A 15,765-nucleotide genomic window follows, 5' to 3' on the forward strand; every position below is an offset into this window, starting at 1 on the left:
AGCTGGAGAAAAGTGTCAGGAGTGATCTGTGACAGAAGAGTGTCAGCTAAGGTGAAGGGAAAGGTTTACAGGACAGTGGTGAGACCAGCCATGATGTATGGTTTAGAGACAGTAGCAATAGGCAGAAGACAGGAGGAGGAGCTGGAGGTGGCAGAGTTAAAGATGCTAAGATTCTCTTTAGGAGTGACAAGAATGGACAGGGTCAGGAATGAGGTCATTAGAGGGACAACACAGACAGGAAGGTTTGGAGAAAAAGCTAGAGAAGCCAGATTGAGATGGTTTGGACATGTGCAGAGGAGGGACAGTGGATACATTGGTAGAAGAATGTTAGAGATGGAGCTACCAGGGAGGAGAAAGAGAGGAAGGCCAAAGAGGAGATATATGGATGCAGTGAGGGAGGACATGCAGATAGTTGGAGTCAGAGTAGAAGATACAGAGAACAGGGAGAGATGGAAATCAATGATTTGCTGTGGCAACCCCTGAAAAAAAAAAGGGACAAAGCCGAAAGAAAAAGAAGAAGATTTTAGTCTTAAAAGTCATAGATGCTAATAAATCTGATCTGTAATTGCTTTTTGGTACTTTTTCTTTGACTTTTAAACTGTTCAGTCCAGAAGTCCAACACTGACAACGTTCGTCTTCCTCCGCACAAACGTTGTGTCCCCAGAGACACAAACAGCTTGTTTCCCTGTCTGTTGCCTGTGTAAACAGCAGATGCATCACTTTCCAACACCTATGAGCTTGTCTTGTATAACAATCATGTGAATATCGTTATAGGACTTTTCTTAATCGCAATCAGTGATTGACAAAATTACAATGACCGTCTTTGGGATGGCACCAAGTCTTTGTGACCTCACGGATTCTTGCGTTAGGTCATCAATTATCTCATCGTCCCTGCCATACACCTGCCTAATGAGCAGCTTTAATGAACAGCTTGTAAACCTATAATGGGATCTGTAGCCTCGGGACATGACCAAAGCTGATACACACGACTTCCATGAAGGCGATGACTGTGGGAAATAGCAAAATGTTATGGTATCTATGTTGGCCTGTATCTGAGGAACAGTGTGAATAGTCACCACTTGTGATTGACAGGTACTATCTTTAAAATTCACCCATAGTTGTGTATATATTTGAATACGCTGTGTACTGACAGAGATAGGTCACACAGTATTGTAGAAAGAGATGTCTGCAAATGAGGCAGACAAGGACACACTTCTCCATCTCGGGGATTTATTGTATTAAAGGTTTCTGACCATGGCAGTTCCAACAACCAATCTCATCTGAACATTCACCAACAAATCCCAACCTCTGATACATGCTGATCCTTCTTATAGGCATAGACAAAACATGGTGTTACGTAACATTTGGCTGTTCTCTACCACAACAGCTGAATACCAGCAATACATTTGACATTCTTTTACAGCCTGCTCTCTGTGTCGGCAGCCATCTGCAGACAAAAGGTCTTGTTGTTCAATTACAGTTTACATTAAAATTTAAATGTGTCTATCAGTTTAAAAGTTATTACGAAATCAATGTCTGTCAATTACGATCGATTTGTCATCAATCAGAGGGTTTCCAGTTTTCCTGCTCCTCGCGCAGTCGCTGTCACTCTCCAGTTTTTGTGCCCCTGAGTGTGAATCTTGAGGGGCGTGGGGGGGGCAGCTTTCCTGTCACTTCCTCAAATCCATAATCTTGTTCTTTCTTTTCCTTCAGTGCTGTCAGTGTGCTGGTTTGAGCCATGGTTTACCTTTTCTTTGCCGCATCCACTGACACAGAATTATGACGTCTGTCTCGCTACGGTGACAGAGAATTCGGGTCAAACGTGACATGACTGTTCAGATTCAGCTCGCTTTGAAAAACTAAATGCCTGATAGCCTAGCTAAGACGCAAACCTAAATGAAATGGTGAAATGATGCATGTTTGTGGTCTGTGCGTAGAAGCCAGAGTATCGTGTTTTCCGGACCATAAGTCACACTTTTTTTCATCCTTTGGCTGGGTTTGCGACTTATACTCAGGTGCGACTTATGTAATAAAATATATCATTTCACATGTTAGTTATTTTCACACTGACAGCTGCGAAAGGGCACTCTAGGATTGTGTACCAGTATCTGCTACTCCTGTACCACTAAAAATTTACGTTTTTGGTTTTTTTACACTGACAGCTGCTAGAAGCCACTGGTGCAATTTATACTCCGGCACGATTTATATGTGTTTATATATGTGATTTATATATTTATTTTTTCTACATTATGCATTTTTTTGGCTGGTGCGACTTATACTCCGGAATACTATATATAGTATATAGTATATGTACTACGGTATGCTGAGAACATTCCATTAAGAGTGAACTCTGGGACTCAAACTTGCAATCTTTTGCCGTAAAGCCAAAATGCCATCTGACACTCCACCGTGGGACACCGTTTCCACATTGTTGTAAGTGAATATTTGAACAAAGTTCATCCATCAGACTCAGTGCATTGCTGTTGTTTAACAGTCTGAATTCTCATTACGCTGTGTTGAAAGTACATGAAAAGCATTAGTACTCCTCTGTTGTAGTCATGTGGGCTGGTGGGCCTCGCAGCAACATAATCAGAACTATGACTAGTTGAGATTACATTTTTCACAAATCACCATTTTTCCAGTCATCAATTAAATGTTGGTGAAAGTGATTGGATGGCATTTAGAAGAAAAAAAAAAGTCATGCTTATGGGAATTTAGTGGGGTTTTTTTTACGTTTTGTTTTTGTGTGTTTTAGTATAAAATAAGTGACAGCTTTCGATATTATTTTCAAGGGGAAAAATAGTATACAGTTCACTTCAGTTGCTGTCTCGAATGTAAAGTATGCAACAACAAGAGGCTTTTGTCTCCCTTCATACTGTCGCAACATTTAATCAGATTAATGCTTTTTTATATTTACTTGTATATGTATGTATGTAAATATATATATGTATTTGCTTATATACATTTGTTTATGTATATATATTTTATATATATATATTATATATTTATATATATTGTTATATATATTTAATATATTTCTTCAGTTACCAGTCTGGTTAACCCAGTTTTATAGTGGCACAAAAAGACTTACATACTCTCTATAGGACAAAGTCATAAATTACGAGAGAAATATATTTTTTTGTGCTCTCCATTCAAACAATTAAATCTAAGGGAATTTGAAACTGTGCCTTTAAAAAAAAAGTTTCAGGAACTTGGCTTCGCTTTTCCGTCCCAGAAATTGAACGTTCAACACATGTTTGTGAGCGTGTTTCAACCAGGATAATTTAAGGATGACATTTAAACATTCAACCTTCTGCCACTGAGAAATACATTTTCCAAGGAATAATACGTTGAAATATATGAAATATAGATTCTTCTCACCAAAGCCAATAGTTTTTTTAAGTGGTGTGGATATTAGCAGTGAGTTACCGGAGGGAAGTAGAAGTAGTAGTAGTATAAGAAGCCATGTGGGGCTGTTGGAGCTGTAATGATGATATTCACCATGAGTAATACTGAGCGCTGAGCTAATCCTCGCCCGGGACCATAGACGGGCATACAAACCAACAGAATCACAGCCTCACCTCCATCTAAGATAAATGCCAGCGAACCATCCGTGTATCTTGAACCCCCACCTCCCACCCCCACACATTCTGCCTGTGAGGTATCAGTACAAGTGTGCATTTACATCAGCGCATCGGCTTGCATTCCAGCAGCCAAATTCACAGGCCCTCAAAGGCTGTTAGGGTGAAATTCCCTCTTGTCCTCCCCCTCATCTCCCACTTCCAGCAGCCATATTATTTTATCACATGGGCAATCAAATGGATAGTTGTGCATTGAAACCTTTCTTCTGCCTCTGTGATGGGGGGTGGGGGGCGCCAACCACAGACCTAGCTAATATATCCCACCGGCCCTGGGGTTGTTAGCTACAGCCATCTAGAGAGGGGATGATGAGGGAGAGAGGAGGAGCAGGAGGGAAATGAGTGGTGAAAGCCTGCATGTGTGTGTGCTTAGACTCAATAGAGAGGACGGTGGAGAGAGGGGGAACGTTTTAGAAACATCTATTTATGTGTACACTGTCTGTGTGCAGAGGAGAGATGCAGTACTTCTACAGATGAAAGGAAGGAAGAGCGAATCGCTCCCCCAGTGCCTCAACTCTGTCCCGTTTAATGAGAGTTAAATCCATCAAGTCAAAGTGAAAGAGCTCTCTCTTTCTCTCTTAACAGTAAAAGAAAAAAAGGTTGCGACAGAAACAAATCCAGCCCAGAGTTGGTCTTTTATTACTATAATACATTTTCATATATTTTTTTTAACCCTTGTAAAGTCCTTCGGACCCAGGGGTCACCTAGGCCCAATATGTCTTTGTGTATGTGTGTGTGTGTGTGTGTGTGCGTGCGTGAGTATGCGTGCATGTGCATGTTCCTGTACTGCATGACTTGTGCCAACTTTTCCTCATATTCATTGATACTCATATTCTAGGAAAAGATGAAAATCATTGCAAGGACAAATGGTGTGTACAAAAATGCGAAGGACCGCACAAGGGTTAAGACAGTGAACGATGCTGCTGACTTTTCCTCCTCACTAAAAGCATTATGTATGCACAGCCAGGCTCACAGATAAGGTCACAAAGAATAATACTGCCCCCTAGCGATTGCCACTGGGACCTAATTTTCTCTCTCTCTCTTTTTTTTCCCCGCCCAGCACACACTCTGATACAGTAACATAAATGTGTTCACCATCCGTGTAAAGGAGTGGAGATCGTGGCTTGTGGGTGTCCAACCTGGGAGACAAAAACAGATTAGATGTGAGTTTGTCTGCATCCAAACACTCTATTTATAAAGTCTGGTGGGTCAGAGCCTACACCAACATGAGGGAGAAGGAGAAAGTGAAGATGTCATCTCCTTTATCAAGAATATTAGCGCTGCCTTACCTCGTGCTCAGCCTTTGTTTGTGTAAGAAGAGGGAGGCGTTGTTTGACTCATAGTTCTGAAAATAAAACAAGAATTTACTGAAGAATATATTTTTTTTCTTTCATTTTTGAAGAATGAACAAATGAGTTCCTTAAACCGTTACAAAACACATTCATCTGCCTTACTGCAGTTATTAGCTGTACTTCTTCAACCCAAAGCCGTCTTGGGGTTAGTGGTCCTCAAACTATGGCACGTGTACCATTGGTGATACATTGTACTGTTATGTGGGGGTTACTGTATCAGATACAGTACATTCCAATGGAAAGGAGAGGTTAGGCCTCTTGTGGCCAATCATATTATTGTTATTGTATCATAGTTGTGCCTGCAGTCACCACTATGTGGCACTGCTGCTCCATGATTCAGTAAGTGTCTTATCAGCTTCTTACTTTCAGACTTAAACCAATGTGAAAACCACTGAAATCTGACAATCCCCCATCTGATCATAAATCAAACATTAATGATCATCAATTTCATTGATCGTATAGTGGTTTTGTACTTTTTTTAAATCATCATTGATCATATAGTGGTTTTGTAAATGTTCCTTATTCACAGGCAGGGGCGAAACCCTGTGGGAAAAATTCATCAACTGCCCTGATGACCAGACAGCGACATTTGCTCTGCAAGCTGTGAATATGGCAACCTCCTGTTGCTAGTAGTTTCTCTTGTATTGTCCAGTTCAATCTTTCCACCTGCCCGGAGGGTTGTGAATGATGTTTCCAACGTTGGCAGTAGTCCGCACACCCAGCATGGGTGTTTTGCAAGATGGAGTTCATCATCATCATCATCACCGGGATTGTCGTAATGCGTTTAGTACATCTGGCAAGTGTTGGTCTCCTCTCATATCCTCTTGCCTCCTTGTGTTTTTGTCTGTAACAAACAAGAAAAGCACAACAGTACACATTCATCCACAAACATTTCTATTTGCATTTCAATCCCTGAGAGGGATCTTTCTTAAGCAGGAACTTGAAGCTGGCTTACAGCTGGTTCTGCTGGTGCTTCCTGTTGAGCCACCACTTGATTATCATACTCTGAGAGAGGAGCCACATCAGGGGTGTCTGAGTCCTCCTCCACTGTTTCAATAAAAGTTTGCTTCTTCCTGCGTTTTTGGATGAGCTTTCTCAAAGAGAGAGGTGACTCTTTCTTTGATACCTTACTGCCTAACTGTCTGACACTCTCAGTGGAACTTGCTGCAGGTTCAGGGGCAGAGATAACTTCTGCGGTTTCAGAAGGTACAGCAGCCTCAGTTTTTGTCTCCTCTACCTCTTCCAGTGCTGTTTCTATTTCAGCCACTGGGGCAGTTGCGTCCTCTATAACCTTAGTGTCTCCTGTCACATTCTCTTTACCATCAACTTTGTCCTGCACTTTAGCTGGGGTATCAGTAAACTTCACACCTAGAAGTGTGCACTCATTCTTATCATTTGGATTCTATGCTAGCCCATCTTTCTGGAGCCTCCTGAGATTCCATGCAACTTTCCCTTCTGAGAACTCCAGGCTCGAATCAAGCTGTAACAACACACCCATTCCTAACAATGGCTGACATGCCTGTCCAATCCACAAATTAGTGACAACTTCAGTAGACCCAACTGACAAAGTCACAGGTTGTGTTTTCTGAAAACACATCCTTTCTCCACCAGCGCCATAAGCATACTGGGTATCAGGTGTTAGTGGAAAAGACTCGCCCTTTAAATATGATGGAGGAAAAATCGTCAACTAGGCTCCAGTATCCAACAGAAACTCACCCTCAAGCTTATTGTTAATGGTCGTATTCACATACAATCCATCCTTACGTGGCCTCACTGCAGCCGCAAGAGCGCGCAGCGAGGCCTTTCTTAGTTTCCCTGGAACGCAGAAAGTAAGACTGCTCTCTGACAATCACTTAATTTCTTAAATCGTTCATATTCACTATCCGAGCCACTATCTGGACGTGTATCATTTCTACCATGGCTACCTGTCCAGCCCAATGGCCTTGTTTACCACATTTCCTGCAAACATCATTAGATCTATGTCTGGGTTTTTTTCCATCTTGATCCTTTGTGTTTGACTCTGTGGTTGTTTACACTTACATCTAGGCCTCTCACCATATACTCATTGTCAAACATGTCATGGTTTGTGAAAGATCTTATTCTGTGCTCAATGCTGTTCTCAACCCGCTTAGCTGCATCAATTAGCATATCAAAGGTATATGTTACATCCTCCTACATTGGAGATGTATATCTGTGTCTTATCAGCTTCTTGCTTTCAGACTCAAACCAATGTGAAAACCACTGAAATCTAACAATCGCAAGCCCCGAATTAGTTTGTGTCACTTGGGTTTTGACAATATCGGTGAGATGGGCGCGCATGGAGTCGCAGATCAATAGGGACGGAGATTTGTAGAAAAGGGTAGTGACCTAAGCTGGACACAGGAGGGCGCTGTTGTTGTTGTTCGCCCCTCCAAAGTCAGGCGGTTGTCACTATTTTTGTTCTGGATGGTCACCATATTGTTGTTTTGACACTGTTCCGTGCGGAAGTGAGTATGTTGTTTTGCAGAGAGAGTGTGTGTTTTGCCTGTATTGATAAGAAAGGAGAAATAAAAAGAGTTTTTGACCACAAAAAAATCGACAGCCATGCGTCTGAGTCGTCCTGCATCGCACCATACATCAACAATACATGAACACAAAGAGGAGTCTTCGGGTGTTGGGAGGCACGACACGACGTTGCACAGATTTGGGTTACACAACCTACTGTAACAATTGTTGTTGAGCATCTTCTAATTGTTAATTATCAGAGTTAAACATCATTGATGGCTCCCAGTGTGTTTCAGTTCTGTGCCATCATGTGTGATGCGCTGTGTGGTTTGGCTTTATAAAATCGATTCGAGGTCAGTAAGCACAGCCAGAAGTAATACATAAGGCGCACTGTCGATTTTTGAGAAAATTAAAAGGTTTTAAGTGCGCCTTATAGTCCGGAAATACAGTACATTATATTTTGGGATACTGATAAAATACATGTTGCTGTATGGCATAGTATGATTCAATTCTTACAGCAGGGGTCACCAACATGATCCCTGGGGTCACCTGGTAGCCCTTGTAGACTACCTAGGCTTTGTTTCCCAAATACTGGGTCGTGACGTAGAGGTGGGTTTTTTTGGGGATGTCTCGCATCATGTAGCCCAGGAGTTTACGAATAATGTCTATTGACTTGGGTTGAGAAGGTTTATGACTTGTGACCAAAAAAGTTTGGGAAACACTGAGCTAAGGTGCCCGCGGGGTATGTTCTAAAAATAAAACTAATCAACAAGAGGGTCAACAATGGTACTGTTACTGTGCTTTTTGAATCAGTTCCACTTGCAATGATATTCAAATGGGTTCAATGACAATGGTAAGAAGAGTGTCTACTATTGTATGTCCCAGAACTGATTATTATTAGTGTTCGGGAAGTCTGTATCAAACAAGTACCTCTTGGTGTTACGCTTCAAGTACCCTTGAAGTTTCAAAGAGTTTCAAAAAGGTTGGAGACCCCTGTTTTACAGTACATGGTCACTGCACGCTATTTATATATTTATCCATCCATCCATCCATCTATCCACCTTCATTCGCTTATCCGTTACCGGGTTGCGGGGGCAGCAGTCTCCACGACTGCCACCCAAATCACACTGCACTGCACAAGCCCCTTGTACACCTTCCTGTGGGTGGTGAGCTTACTGGATGGCTCTAACTGGGATTCGATCTTGCCCAGGAGGTTCCACACCAATGACAGAGACACATTTATATATTTATTTATTGCTCATGATCTAACAGTACTCCCTTTGCAATCTACTGGTAGATTGCAATCGACTCATTGCCCACCGTCTTTGAAAATAACTTGAATATATACATACACATTGAATATTTGTCTCTATATTTTTGTCATATTGATAATGCCATCATTTGAATGAGACACAAACAAAAACAGGTGCGAACACAGATGGCTGCGTATGAATAATGATTATTTATGAATGTGATTAATCATCATTAGTGCTTTGATGCAATTAACTCAAATTAATCAATGATTAAAAAAGGTTAATCGTTTTAATCGCCTTTTCTTAAATTGATATTTGTAAAAAAAAAGCCTTGAATATATTTCCTGTATACCACATGTGTTAACACTGTCACAATAATGGCCTTTGTGCAACCGTTTAGTTCCTCTGACAACTTCCTAATGAGATTTTTTAAAACACAAATAAAATAGCTCTTGGTGTTACGCTCTGCCTCTGCCTCTGGTTGGGATCCATTGTTCCAAAGGACATGAGCATGCCTCCAAGCTCTATTTATTGACCCCCAATTCTGATTGGTGTGTTAACAATTTTCAGGCTGAGTGGTTTCTGAGTGGGGAAATAATAGAATAAAAATGAATGGCCTCAAAAACATTTATTTAATTTAATTTCTACATAAGTAAGTGATGCACACAATAGTCCAATAGGTGGCACCGAAATGTAGGTGAGAAAGATCTTTTGTAAAGTGGGACTACTTGTTTTTTTAAGCTATCTAGGCCAAGTGATTCCAAAACTGTTCTCTTTTTGTAGATCTGTCAGGAAACTTTCTCTGTTAGATAGGACTGTAAAAAAGTGCTGTTAGTTCATACCCCAGTTTCCTAACACACGCCTTCTGCTTCTGCTAGAAGGAAGTCTGATGCCATGCGATTTTGCATAATCATGGTTTTTAAAGCATGCTTTTCAGGATCATTTTTAACAAATTTAGCAAAATGTAGCACAGAAGCAGTAAGATTGGAACAAAAGAACAAACATAACAATCAGTTAAAGTATGTGCTGCTGCTGTGAAATTAGCAACCTAAAACCAATGATTGTCCTCATGGTCGTGGGTTGTCCAGCAAAGCTCTCCTCCTTCATCTCAGTGGATGAGATGAGTTGCTCTGAAAATAATGATGATGAGATGCAGTTCCATTCATGTTATCATTGTTTATTCTTGTTTGGTATTCCCACCACATAATTGGAAACACAATAATAAATGCAATAAAGGTGAAGAAACATAATGTCCCTCTTATTCCACACAGTCCTGGTTGCCGGAAGGGATGCCAAGGAGCAATTTATAATACACACTAGGGGGTGCTCTACCCGTTGATTTCTTCACCGGGGTTGAGATGATTACTGTGATAGTGGCAGCTGTGTTCACTGCATACACCTAATGTGTATATCCCCTTTGTAGCCGGACTTCAGCATTAGTGTGTGTCCGTAGTTCAGCTTCTTGGGCTCTTAACAGTTTACAGTGGCTTACGTGAATCCAGGAGGGTCGTTCAGCAATTCGGACTGTGGTTAGGTTCGTTAGAAGGACCTTGTAGGGGCCGTTCCACCGTGGGTCAGACCACTTTGTTCTCTGTGTAGCTTTTAGGAACACAAGGTCGCCCACCTGGATCTTCTGGTCATGTCCAGGTTTCTGTGGGATAGAGAGAGCTTTGGCAGATTCAATTTGTTCTTTTCTTTTTGCAGCATTTCTCAAATAAGCTTGCAAATCATAATTTTTGTCATTTTCTGGTAACGATGCAGTTAGTTGTAGAAAAGTAAATGGTTGGTGAAAGATACATTCAACTGGAGTTAACCCAGTGCTTGAGCTTCTGGTTGTATTTATAATCAATCGTACCATGTCCAAACACTGTGGCCATGGTTTCCCTGTATCAGCTACTGCTATTACTACTATTTCTACCAATCCAGCACTTTGTGGATGGTAAGCTGCATGTAGTTTATGCGTAATACCATAATCTGTCAACAGGCTTCTTACACATGCTGCTGTAAAATGTGTCCCATTATCTGAGCAGATAATTTCTGGGAATCCATATCTTGGAAATATCGCTGTTTTCAAAACTTTGCATGTGAACTCAGTATTGGCATTAGCACTGAATTTCAGTCCATTTACTGAAAGCACAGACAATGACTAAACAATATTGTTGATTTTGTGATTGGTTTAGTTCAATATAGTCCATGTGTAGATGTTTAAATGGTTTCTTAGGCATCGGAAATGAGCCTTGTCTTGTTCTTACAGCTCCTTGAGCATTATGTTTTAAACATATTATGCACTGTTGTACATGCTTCTGTGCAGCTCTTTGAAAATTTGGACATCATCCCTGTTGTTGTCACATGGCACTGCCCATGGGACACATGTGCAGCCCAAGAATAGAGGGACGGTGGCAGTACCGGTTTACCTGATGGAGTATGAAATGAAATGCCATTTTCAGATTTAGTCATATCAGTCGTAGGTTGCATAAGAGATTGATGTTGTAGAAGAACAGTATTGTCACATCAGTCACATGCTGTCCAGTAGCTATAGCTCTAGAAGGGCCACATCAGTCACATGCTGTCCAGTAGCTAAAGATCTAGCAGTACAGTCTGCTAAGGCATTGCCCAGGGAGACAAGATCAGTTTTACCGGCTGAAAGGAAGAGTGAGGGCATGGCATAAGTTTTTCAAGAGATGAGTATGTTTTACTGGACTGCCTGATGATGTGGAGAAATCACAAAGGTGCCACATAGCTGTGTGTGTGTGTGTGTGTGTGTGTGTGTGTGTGTGGCAAGCATTAAAGACATATTTACTGTATCTGTGTATACTGTGTCAGTGTAAATTGTGACTGGAAAACCAGAAGCATAGCGGAGCACCATACACATAGCTTCCAGTTCCGCTGCTTGAGCAGAATAAGAAGCAGGAAGTGTGTCAGAGAGCAACACTGAAGTGAGAGTTGTCACAGCGTATGCAGTACAGGTGACACCAAAAGTGTCCTTCACAGATGAACCATCAGTAAACAACCAAAGCGAATCAGAAACTGGTTGATCTGACAGGCCTGGGTAAATAAGTAGTCAAAGAACAGTCTGGACAGTTATGTGGTTCACCATCTTGTGATGTAGGCAAAAGTGTAGCAGGATTCAATCTAATCACAGTCAGATGAGGCTGTGAAAGTCATGCAGTGCAGATGTCCCGCAGGCGACAGAAAAGAAATACGGTTCTGGTTCAGCACTTCTGTGCAGCTTTTTGAAAAATTTGAACAGTAAAAAACTTGTACTACTCCAATCATCCCTGTTGTTGTCACATGGCACTGCCCATGGGACACATGTGCAGCCCAAGAATAGAGGGACGGTGGCAGTACCGGTTTACCTGATGGAGTATGAAATAAAATACCATTTTCAGATTTAGTCATATCAGTAGTAGGTTGCATAAGAGATTGATGTTGTAGAAGAACACTATTGTCAACCTGATGTGTCGACAATAGATTAAGAGCCACATCAGTCACATGCTGTCCAGTAGCTATAGCTCTAGCAGTACAGTCTGCTAAGGCATTGCCCAGGGACACAAGATCAGTTTTAACGGTGTGTGCCGGGCAATGTACAATAGCTAAAGCTGAAGGAAGAGAGAGAGCATGGCATAAGTCTTTCAAAAGATGAGCATGCTTTACTGGACTGCCAGATGATGTGGAGAAATCACAAAGATGCCACATAGCTGTGTGTGTGCGGCAAGCATTAAAAACATATTTACTATCAGTGTAAATTGTGACTGGAAAACCGGAAGCATAGTGGAACGCCATGTACATAGCTTTTAGTTCTGCTGCTTGAGCAGAATAAGAAGATGGAAGTGTGTCTGAGAGCAACACTGAAGTAAGAGTTGTCACAGCATATGTAGTACAGGTGACACCAAAAGTGTCTTTCACAGATGAACCATCAGTAAACAACCAAAGTGAATCAGGAACTGGTTGATCTGACAGGTCTGGTCTGGGTGAATAAGTAGTCAAAGAACAGTCTAGAAAGTTATGTGGTTCATCATCTTGTGATGTAGGCAAAAGTGTAGCAGGATTCAAAGTTGTACATCTAATAACAGTCAAATGAGGCTGTGAAAGTAATGTAGTCATGCAGTGTACGGTTCTGATTCAGCAGTACTGAGACTGCATGTGGTACATGAAGTGTGAGAAGGTGATAAAGTACAAGGTCAGCACAAGCTATCACTGCTTCTGCAGCTGCAACAACAGCTTGTACACACGGTGGCCAGCCTGCAGCCACATTATCTAGCCGTTTGGAGTAATAGCACAATGGTCGTTGTGATGGGCCGTGTTTTTGAGTCAACACAGAAGTCGTGTCCATCTTTTGAATCACAGTAAAGGCTAAAGGGTTTGCTATAGTCAGGTAATTTTAGAGAGACTACGGATTGTAGTGCTGTTTTCAATGGAGCCATGCACCTTAAATGATCAGATTGTAATGTGATTTTAGTAGCTGGTGCAGAACTCATTGGACCTGAAAGTAAAGAATATAACGGTCTAGATAATTTGGAGTAATTTGGAATCCATTGTCTGCAATAACTAAATGTTCCAAGGAAGGACATTAGTTGTTTCATAGTTGTTGGGGCTGGCAATTTACAGTGTTGATTCTTTCTAGTGACACAGTTTTTTTTTCTGCTGTTTATCGTCTCATGGTTTGTATGGGCGACTCCCATCAGTTCTGTTACCATCTTATCTTCCCCTACGTGCTCTAGCACCTTCGTTGTTGCGGTCGTTTCTTCTGTCTGCGAGGACCTGTACACGCTCTCGCAAAATGCCCTCTCCTACCGCAATTATAGCACTTGTCATTACCCTCCTCGTAGTCAGATTCATCATTCTGTTGCCATTGTTTTCTTTGCTGAGGCCTAGCTCCCTGATCAGACCATTTTTTACTGTATTGCGTTCAAAAATTTGGTCAAACCTGGATTTAAATTCCTGCATGTCTTCATCATCTTTTAATCGTGGTGTATTGTTAATTCCAGCCATTGTTATGTTACTGTTTTGTTTTCAGATTAGTTAGTTATTAATCTTTTATTAGTTACATAGCAGCCGTGCTATTATCTGTGTTGGTTTTAGCACTAACTGAGCTAAATTAGCTTGTATTGCTATGTTAACATATGCTAATTCTCAAATCTCTGGACTCTGAATGCTAATGCTAATATTATACAGGCTAATTAGTTTAGCATTAGTTCAGCCAACTTATGCTATGCTGATTTATATTAAAACTTCATTAGGATTTGCTAATGCTATTTAGCTTAGCCTAATGCTATTTAGCTTAGTCTCAATGCTGTTTAGCTTAGCATTAATGCTATTTAGCTTAGCATCAATGTTATTTAGCATAACATCAATGTAATTTAGCATAGCATTAATTAAGCTAGTTATGCTATGCTAATCTATGCTAGTTAAGTAGTGCTAATTAATACCACTACTTTCCTTAGTTTTAATAGCAACTATGCTATTTAGGCCTACAGCTAATTGCTAGTCTCTAGGCTACCTCGGCTATAGTTTACCCCCTGAAGACACGCCCCTAAACTCCTCCTAGTGGGAGTGTCTTTGTTTTGGCCTTTTTCCAAATTTTTAACTATGCAGCGTTTATTTCAAAATGGCGATTCCTTCAATATTTACTGCATTATGTCTTTATCTTCCCCATGGTCTTTTTGTAGATGTTTTTGAACTTGTTGGAGATGTTTACGCTCCTTCTTAGTTAATTCTTTGCCTTGTGTTTGTCCCATATTTTAACAATATTAATAATAATAATAAATAACTATATTGTTAATTATAATTATAATATTATTTTAATAATAGCAATATTTCAACAAAGATTGTGGTCAACGATCAGTCACTAGTCCACAGAGATCATCGACTGTACCAAGTTTCTACGGTACCTAACGCACCGCAAGTACAGCTGTCACTGTGAACCAACTTTCTCAATTTTGACCACAATCAAAACAAAGAAAATACTTAAAAACTTGTATTGTCTCCGAGACTGTCTTTATATACAGTTTATTTCTCTTGGAGACAATCATTCACACAATTCTCATTCACTCAAAACCTCTGAACGGTCGTTTTCAACCTCACATCTGACACTAATAGATTTACGTCTAAGTGGTCCCTGACCTCATATCAGACACCATTACCTATTTCAGTACCTACTATTCTATTTTTGACTCTCTTCAGTCACGGTTTTTCAACCATTCACATACGTCTGAACGGTCCCTGACCTCACATCAGACACTAATAGATTTATGTCTAAACGGTCCCTGACCTCACATCAGACATTATTAGCTTGTAGTAGGAAAGTCTTAACGGTCCCTGACCTCTCATCAGACACCATTACCTATATTAGGACCTACTATTCTATTTTTGACTCTCTTCGGTCACGGTTTTTCAACCATTCACAAATGTCTAAACGGTCCCTGACCTCACATCAGACACTATTAGTTTGTAGTAGGAAAGTCTAAACGATACTAAGACCTCACATCAGACACCATTACCTATTACTGGACCTATTCTATTTTTGTCGCGGTTTTTCAACCATTCACAAACTTTACGTGTATTATACTTACTTCCCTGCGCCCATTAATTCTTTCTCGGGATCGACGTCACCAAGCACCGCTAACTATTCACACACTTGCATGTATTATACTCACTTCACTGCGCGCAGTAATTCTTTATCTTGGGATCGACGTACCCACGAAACGTAGGATAGCTGGAAACCCTCCCGGTTTTCCAACGATGTCTTGGATTTTGTCGATCCGGCTCGAAGGACCAAGTTATGTCAGGAAACTTTCTCTGATCACTGCGATGTACTTTTTGAAAACACAAAAGTCCTGTTGTTGTCCTCAAAAATGAGAACGTGTAGCTGCGTTCACCCAAAGGGTCCCCCTACCCCATTCTCAGAACCACTGGACCACATAATTCACAAACAAAAAAAACATTTAAATGTAGTACTAGTGGCTCTGTGAATGCTGTAAACAAAAAAAACTGATAAAAAGGCAATTGTTCACGATTAGTTGATAACAAAGCCATTCA

At 40.8% G+C, this 15,765-nt stretch overlaps 1 protein-coding gene across 1 annotated transcript; it reads right to left on the reverse strand.

Moving 5' to 3' along the window:
• Positions 1-8,757: 8,757 nt before the first annotated feature.
• Positions 8,758-13,615, reverse strand: LOC112486396 (uncharacterized). Its single transcript, XM_025052837.1, has 2 exons — positions 11,947-13,615; positions 8,758-11,028 (listed from the first exon to the last, which is right to left on the reverse strand). Exons 1-2 carry the CDS (start codon positions 12,829-12,831, stop codon positions 10,993-10,995), a joined length of 921 nt encoding a protein of 306 aa, XP_024908605.1. The 5' UTR covers positions 12,832-13,615; the 3' UTR covers positions 8,758-10,992.
• Positions 13,616-15,765: the final 2,150 nt, after the last annotated feature.

Source organism: Cynoglossus semilaevis, chromosome W, assembly GCF_000523025.1.
Source record: "Cynoglossus semilaevis isolate Cse_v1.0 chromosome W, Cse_v1.0, whole genome shotgun sequence".
Lineage (NCBI taxonomy): Eukaryota > Metazoa > Chordata > Actinopteri > Pleuronectiformes > Cynoglossidae > Cynoglossus > Cynoglossus semilaevis.

What these genes read in the sequence shown, in the direction of transcription:
- LOC112486396 (XM_025052837.1), bottom strand. Translation starts at nt 12,831, where the DNA reads ATGACTACATTACTTTCACAGCCTCATTTGACTGTTATTAGATGTACA. An exon ending in TTTCAAAAAGCTGCACAGAA is followed by an intron (nt 11,029 to 11,946) that starts GTGCTGAACCAG and finishes AGCTGCACAGAA; the next exon opens with GCATGTACAACAGTGCATAA.